Source organism: Melozone crissalis, unplaced genomic scaffold, assembly GCF_028551555.1.
Source record: "Melozone crissalis strain CALT ecotype California unplaced genomic scaffold, PUWL_Pcris_2 ptg000023l_1, whole genome shotgun sequence".
Taxonomy (NCBI): domain Eukaryota; kingdom Metazoa; phylum Chordata; class Aves; order Passeriformes; family Passerellidae; genus Melozone; species Melozone crissalis.
In genome coordinates this window covers 3343982-3351882 of record NW_026535801.1, presented here as the reverse complement: position 1 = coordinate 3351882, position 7901 = coordinate 3343982, and the positions used below count along the sequence as shown (strand labels likewise).

The 7901-nt window shown below is 52.1% G+C and overlaps 1 protein-coding gene across 1 annotated transcript; it reads left to right on the top strand.

The window, feature by feature from the left end:
• The first annotated feature begins 1715 nt into the window (after nucleotides 1-1715).
• On the top strand, nucleotides 1716-7288 carry ACKR3 (atypical chemokine receptor 3). The gene is made up of 2 exons (XM_054278093.1): nucleotides 1716-1759; nucleotides 5339-7288. Exon 2 carries the CDS (start codon nucleotides 5366-5368, stop codon nucleotides 6458-6460), a length of 1095 nt encoding a protein of 364 aa, XP_054134068.1. The 5' UTR covers nucleotides 1716-1759; nucleotides 5339-5365; the 3' UTR covers nucleotides 6461-7288.
• The last annotated feature ends 613 nt before the right edge of the window (nucleotides 7289-7901 follow it).

Genomic DNA, 7901 nt, shown 5'->3' with positions numbered 1-7901 from the left:
AGTTTCTATTTTTCTGGTTCCCACACCTTGCAGGAGCCATGGAAGGAAGGGGATTTTCACCTGGAATGAGTGACTCCCTGGCTTCTTGCTGCTTTTCCTTGGTGTTAGTTTTTCTTGCCCTTGGGGAGGGAGCAGAGGTTAGATCTGCTGCCTCCCCTTGCCTTGTCTATTTCAATACTTTATTGTGGCAGGGAAAAAACAAATGAAAATAGAAAAGAACTACACACATGCTGTTTAATTTTTTTCCCCTCTTACATAATTTTTTTAAGCTTCTTCACATTTTAAAATATGTTTTTCTTTCCCTCCTCTTTTTTTATCCCCTTCTTTCATCATCTTTTCCCCTCTTCTCTCTTCTTCTATATTTTTCTCATTTTATCTTTTCTCTCATTTTTTCTCTTTCCCCTTTTTTCTCCAGTTTTTTTCACCTTTTTTCCTTTTTTAACTTTTTCTCTTTGTCCATCTTTTTCTGCTTTCTCTTTTCTCTTCTCTTTTTCATTCTCTTCTTTTTCTCTCTTTTTTCCATTTTCTCTTTTTCTTTCTGTTTCTCATTTTCCCCCTTTCCCTATTTTTCCTCTCCTTTTTCCTTTTTCTCCTCTCCTTTTTTTTCTTTTTCTCTTCTTTTTTCTCTCCTTTTCCCTATTTTTCCTCTCATTCTCTCCTTTTTTTGCTCCTTCTAATTCTCTTTTTCCCCTTTTTTCTCTTTTCTTCTGCTTTTCCTCTCATTTTCCCTCTTCTCTCCTTTTTCCTCTCCTTATTTTCCTCCCTCTGATTCACTTTTTTGGCTTTTTCTTTTTCCTCTTTTCTCCTGCTTTTTCTCTCCTTTTCCCTCTTTTTTCTCTCCTTATTTTCCTCCCTCTGATTCTCTTTTTCTTTCCTATTTTCTCCTGCTTTTATTATCCTTTGCCCTTTTTTCTCTCATTTCCCCTCTTTTTTCTCCTTCTCCCTCCATCTCTCACCTTTTCTCTCTCCTTCTCTCATTATCTCCCTTTTCCCTGTCTTTCACACTTCTTTTTCTCTCCCTTTGCCCTATTTCTCTCCTTTTTCTCTCCCTTTTCCCTCTCTCTTTCTCTTTTTCTCTCCCGTTTCCCTCTCCCCTTCTCTCTTTTTCTCTCCCTTTTCCCTCTCCCCTTCTCTCATTCTTATCTTCCTTTTCCCTCTCTTTTCCCTCTCTCTTTTCTCTCTTTTTCTCTCCCCTTTTCCTCTCTCTTTTTCTTTTCCTTTTCCCTCTTTCTCTCCCTTCCCCCCCTCTCTCTTTTTCTATCCCTTTTCCCTCTCTCTTGCTCTCTCTCTCCCTTTTCCACTCTCTCTTTCTCTCTCCCTTTCCCCTCTCTCTTTCTCTCTTTTTCTCTCCCTTTTCTCTCTCTCTTTCTCTCCTTTTCATTTTCTCTCTTTCCCCGGCTTTTCCCTCTCCCTTTCCCCCCTGTTTTCCCCTCCGTGCCGGTATCACCCCTCCCTACCCTGACTGCCCGCACCCCTCGCTCCCGTTCCCGGAGACCCGGCCGGGGCCGCTCCGAGCCGGGGCTGGGCCGGGCCGATCTGGGGCCGAGCCGGGGCTGGGCTGAGCTGATCTCCGGCCGTGTTGAACGCCTTTGGGGCCGTACCGGGGCCGGGCCCATCGCCTTTGGGGCCGTGCCGATGGGAGCCGGGCGGCCGGAGCCGCCCCCGGGAGGCGGGCTCCCCTCACGGCCGCCGATATAAGGCGGCGTTGGCGGCGAGGCCGCGCTCACTCGCTCGGGCAGCGCTGCCGCCAGGCCCTGAGGTAAGGGCGGCCCCGGGGGAGCCCTGCGGGGCTGCGGGACCCGGGCTCGCTCCCCCTGAGCGCTCGCAGCCTCCCCCACGTCCCTCCGGGCTCCTACGGGGTGGGGGGAGCCTCTCCTGCGTGTCCCCACCCGGGTTTCCCGTGGTGGGAGGGTCTGCGGGAGCTCGGAGCGGCTGCCGCTCCCCTGTGGGTGCCCCTGCGCGCCCAGGTGCGATCCTCGGCTCCGCTCCTTGCCCCGCGGTTGTTGTTTGTCTCCTCAGCCTGGAACTGCCGCGGAGTTTGAATGTGCCGGGCTCGGGCTCGGGCTCGCAAAGCCCCTTGCGGGCATGGGTGTCCTCTTGTGGTGGCCGCCTTCCCGTGCTGGGGAGCCGGGACACGGGCAGGGTGAAGGCGTGCGGGTGACAGCCCGCTCGGCCATCCTGACTTTTCCTTCTCCCTTTGGGAAGGGCAGAGCGCAGCTTGCCCACAGTCCCGAGCAGTCGGGAGGCCGGTCTGAGTGCGGGCAGGAGCGGGCTGTGGGATGCTCCCTACATTGCTGAGGGCTCGGACGCTGCCCTGCCGTGCTGGGCTGCCCTCCTAGACAGGGGTGCTGGTGCTTGTTTGCTTTGTCACAGCCCGCAGGAGTGGGATGGGGAGGATTCGATCCTGCAGGCTGCATCTGCTTCACGGACAGCTCTGGGGCTCCGGAGCAGGGTTTTGGGTGCGTCTCCTTTCCTTCTTGTCCTGTAAACTAGCAGCGACTGGACTCAGCACATGTGCTTGCCAGGTGAAGGGGTGATGGCCTGCAGGAGTTTTGCAGTGTCGTGGACACAAATTGCAGTCCCAGCTTCCTTCAGGAGTTTTTCACATGCTGTGCTGTCTGCAGAGAGCGCTGAAGGTGTTTTTTTAGGAGCACGGAGTGGCTTTATTGAGTTTGGTGGGTTCCCCCTGTGCCTCCCAGCTAATCTGGGTGGGAGTGGGAGCTCGGGTTACAGCAGCTAATCCCAGACTAGAGCCCGGTTTGCGGGGCTGTAATCTGTGAGCACAGCCCTCCTCCCCGGCGGGGCTGGAGCCTGGGAGGCCGGCTCGGTGTCGGGTTTTTATGGCCACGCTGGGGATGCGGAAGGCGCAGGCAGATGGATGGATGCACGTGTGTGCAGCAGCCGGGCTGCCATCGGCCCGAGCATCCTCCCTGCTCCCTCACATCCCCAGGGTGGCTCTGAGCCACCAGCTGCGACTGTGGTGGCCGTGGTGTCCCCAGCATTGATGTGAGCCCCAGCCTCGGGGGCTCTCTGCTGCCCTGGTGCTGCCTCTCTGTCGGAATCTGACACCCCTCAGTCGGGTTTGAGTTTCTTCTCCATGAGGTATGTGCCGGAGCTGCGTGGTCACAGTCCTGTCCTGAACTGGGGTCTTGGGATGTGGAGCGGGCCTGTTCCTCTTGTTTTAGACCATGTGCCTTTCTAGAGAAGTCCAGGCCCACCCATGCTACTTCTGTGGGGTGTTCCTCCTGCTGTGCTCCCCTTGCTGCCCCCAAATACCAGCAGGAGCAGCCTTTGCCATGGGGCTGTAAGTTTTGTGGCTTTTAGGGAGTTGGCTTTAATTGCTGCAGAGTTTTGAGGTGCAGGAACTTGGGGATGGTGCTGTCTCTCCTGTGTGTGAGAGGAGTGGAAAGTGTTTGTGCTGGGCGTACAGTGGGACCCTGGGTGAGGTCTGGCAGGAGCCCCATCCCTGTGTCCCATTTGAAGCCTTGAACATCCAGGGGAAGCATCCAGCCCTGCTGCCTGCAGCTCTGGGGGGTGGATCAGCCCCTCTGCCCTGCATAGTGTGGGTTAAATCACTCTCTGCTTTCCCGAGATGAGCACAGGATCGGCTATCCCAGGATGGAGAGCTGCCCCTGCCTCAGCTCTCTCTTTAGCCAGTGTTTGAGCAAAAGCCGTGCTTAATTTGGTTTGAGTCTCGGCTCTGTCTTTCATCAGGCCAGCAGGATGAAAGGCATGGGCCAGATCTCACGGGCCAGTTTGGGCCTGTTTGTGGAGAGATTTGATCTCCCCTGAATGTGTGCAGGGCCCCCCTCATTGTTAGTGCCACCAGCTTCCCCTCTGCTGGGACAATAGTGCCTTGAGTCCTCTCGGGTAATCTCCCCCCTTATCTCCCTTCTCTTCCTGAGCCTCTGTCCCTGACAGGCAGGAGGGTGGTAGCTTTGGGAAGAGCTGATTATGCAGATGGAGAGGTGCTGTGTCTCCCTTTTTGGGGAGAGTGGGTGAGGAGAGGTTATTCAACACATCCGAGCTCTTCCCTGCTTACCTCCCCACTCTGTGCTCCTGGGAAGCCTCCCAAGAGATCCTGTGGTGGGGTCAGGGATATTTGGAGATCCCTGTTGCTCTCTGGTCGCTTGGCCACGCTGGCTTTGCCCCAGGCTGGTCCCTCTCTTTGTGGGGTCGTGGGGAAGAGCGAGGTGACCATTGCTGGGGGTGCTGGATGTGTCCATGGGTGGCCTGGCTGACCTGATGGGCCAGCTCAGGTGGAGCCATGAGGGAACAAGGATCTATCCCTTGGGAACAGCTTTATTTTGGCACGTCCCAGCCTGGATCCTGCGCTCCAAAACTGGCCTGGCCATCCTGGGCACAGGCCTGTGCGTGGTATACTGAGGGTCCTGTGAGGTCCCAGGGAGGGGGGCAGCATTTTTATACCTCCCCGAAAGCACAAGGGCAGTTATCAGCCCACTTGGGGTTTTGTGTGAGCCATTAAGGGCCTTTTCTTTCTGCTGGTGAGGAAGTTAACAAGTTGCTTTGTCCACTGCCTGCAGGTAGAAGAAAGCACTGAAGAGGTAGCAAAAGTAGATATAGAAAAGCAAAAGGGTGGAAAGGAGGCAGTTGTGGAGCCAACTTTTGGGGGAGTGTTTTGAAATCAAAGCACTATTCTAAAAAGAAAACTTAAGACCAGCAGATCTATTCAGCAGTCAAGCTCTGAGGTTTTTTTAGTCTTTTCTCAGTGCTGTGTAATGATTGTTAAGTGCAGGGGATACTTTGTAAAATAGAAAGGAGGGAGGGAGGACAGAGCAGAATTTAAATTTAAGTTTGGATAGCAGTACAAAGCCCTTTAGTTCCCCACTTCTCCTTTATGCATCTGTATGACTTGACAAGATGCTGACCAGAGCCTGTGGTAAATGTTTTACGGTACCATGTATCAGCCAGATCAATTCTACTGCGCTTGAGGGAGTGCAGATGAAATGGCTTAAAGGTTCCCCTGCTGAAAGCGATAGGAGCATCATTTCTGCCAGAGGAGACAGATTTAGTCGCCTGACACTTATTTGGCCACGGTGTACTTTGCAGATTTCACACCCGGGGACGATAGCCAACCTGATGATGTCAGATGTGAGCTGGAAGAGAGGGGAAAATCACTCAAAATCTGGTGCTGCTCCTCTTTTGTCAAGCAGATGAGCTTTGCTGAGTGTCTTGGTTGTTTTGCTTCACGGAGTGCTCTGGTGGAAGGTGCCTGGCAAGAGCGGGCTGTTACTGAAGCGGCGCGTCCCGGTGCGACACGGCAGCAGAAACAGCTCCGTAATTTACGTCATTTCTTTCAACCCTGTTTTGCCTTTAGGTCACTTGCACTCCAACCTGAGCGACCATGAGTGCGCTTGACTTGACTTCCATCCTGGATTTCCTGGAGACGGCCAACCTGACGGAGATCAACTGGACGTGCAGCAGCGGCGAGTGCATCACGGTGGACGCCACGACGTGCCCTGGCACACTCAACAAGAGCGCCCTGCTCTACACCCTGTCCTTCTTCTACATCTTCATCTTCGTCATAGGCCTGGTGGCCAACTCGGTGGTGGTGTGGGTCAACCTGCAGGCCAAAATGACGGGCTATGAGACCCACCTGTACATCTTCAACCTGGCCATCGCCGACCTGTGCGTCGTCATCACCCTGCCCGTGTGGGTCGTCTCGCTGGTCCAGCACAACCAGTGGCACATGGGGGAGATCACGTGCAAGATAACCCACCTGATATTTTCCATCAACTTGTACAGCAGCATCTTCTTCCTGGCGTGCATGAGCGTGGACCGCTACCTCTCGGTCGCCTACTTCACCAACTCCAGCAGCCGCAAGAAGAAGATCATCCGCCGCTGCATCTGCGTCCTGGTGTGGCTCCTGGCCTTCTCCGCCTCCCTCCCGGACACCTATTACCTCAAGACTGTCTCTTCCAACAGCGAGACCTACTGCAGGCCCGTTTACCCCGAGGAGAGCTTCAAGGAGTGGCTGATTGGCATGGAGCTCATCTCCGTGGTGCTGGGCTTCCTCATCCCCTTTCCCGTCATCGCCGTGTTTTATTTCCTCCTGGCCAAGAGCATCTCCGCCTCCAGCGACCAGGAGCGCAAGAGCAACGGGAAGATCATCTTCTCCTACGTGGTGGTGTTCCTGGTGTGCTGGCTGCCCTACCACGTGGCCGTCCTGCTGGACATCTTCTACAGCCTTCACTTCATCCCCATCAGCTGCCAGATGGAGAACTTCCTCTACGCCACCCTGCACATCACTCAGTGCTTCTCGCTGGTGCACTGCTGCATCAACCCCATCCTGTACAGCTTCATCAACCGCAACTACAGATACGAGCTGATGAAAGCCTTCATCTTCAAGTACTCTGCCAAAACTGGCCTCACCAAACTCATTGACGCCTCCAGAGTGTCAGAAGCAGAATACTCAGCTCTGGAGCAAAATGCCAAATGACTGCAAGCCCAGAAAGGAACTTCCTTGACTCTCTGACCTGATGTGGGGGTTTTTTTGTGTGTTACGGTTTGTTGTTTATTATTTTTTTTTTTTTTTTTTACCCCTTCCTTTCAATGTGCTTGTTATGAACGCGGCGTGAATTCCAGCCTACAAAAGAGAGAGGACAAAGTGTAATTTAACAGTAGGATCAGTTGCAAAGTGGAAGTGGTACCAAAATGAAAACCTTTTCTCCTCCTAGCCCAGTGTGGACTCCTCAACAACGCTATGCAAGTGGAAATTATTTCCTAGCAGACAAAGCCATTGTGTACCATAGGTAACATGGATAAGCTTCTCCTTCCACGTCTTGATTCCCTCTTGTCTCTTTGTGTATGTTTATATATATAGTGTGTTGTATTTAAAAGCTCAAGATTTTATTTTCTGCCCCTTGGTGTACCTTATGCAAGTGTATTTGAAAGTTAAATATATTTTTATCATGTATTTGAAGTATATTGCTGATGAGTGTATCCAGAGTGCTGTAGTCTGAATGTTAGGTGGCCGTTTGGCTCCAAGAGGATGCTGATAAATAGGATGGAAATGATCTCTTGGGAGCATCCTCCCTGGCTAAAGGCACACTTTATGGACCATGGCTTTATGTGGTGTCACACCCACATGCTGGAGCATGAAATATATGTAGTGTAATGTAGCTGCCATCATGTTAAAATTAACAGTATTGTCAGAGTCCTTAACTCCTACACCCCTGCTTCACCAGGCTGTATCCTCCTGCACAGAGTGAGTGATCTTACTGCTGAGAGTTGTCTCTATTTGTAAGTTATTTTTGTAAAATAAAGATCTGAGAAAAAGAAATCAAAACCTGTGCCTACCAGTGGTTTGACTTGCCAGCCTTCTCCTCAGGATAAAAAAAAACTAAAAGCCAAAAAGGAAGGATCTCAAGGCCACTTCAGTCCTTTGGTGCAGGAGCAGATGGGTCAGTCAAGAGTTTTCCTGGTGTTTGGTGTCCAGAAAGAACTGATGGAGGAAGGGGAGATGGCACTAGAGCATGGTGAGCAGGGAAGGGCTGGGAGGAGTGGGTCTGTGCTGGTGGGGAAGGTAAAAATGATGGATTTATGAGGTAAAAGCTGCTAGGACTGATGAAAAGTTGTGTTTGTAGCTTAGAAATAAAGAAGGCAGGGAAATAAAGAAGTGTCCAGATGGAGCGGATATTTGGACTAATCCAGGTTCAGCCCTCTGTGATTTTTGCTGGCTGTGGAATTAGGGGTTAGCAGTTCTGACAGCACTAAATCCCTTTTTATCTCTTCTTCCCTTTGGTGTGGATTTGCAGGGCTGTAGTGTCTGAGTGGGGCAGGATCCAGGCGCTGTGGGATGCCTCAAGGGGAGCCTTAAGCCAGCAAAGGACTGGAATCGTGGTGGTGTTCACCTCAGGACAAGGTATTTAATGTCAAAT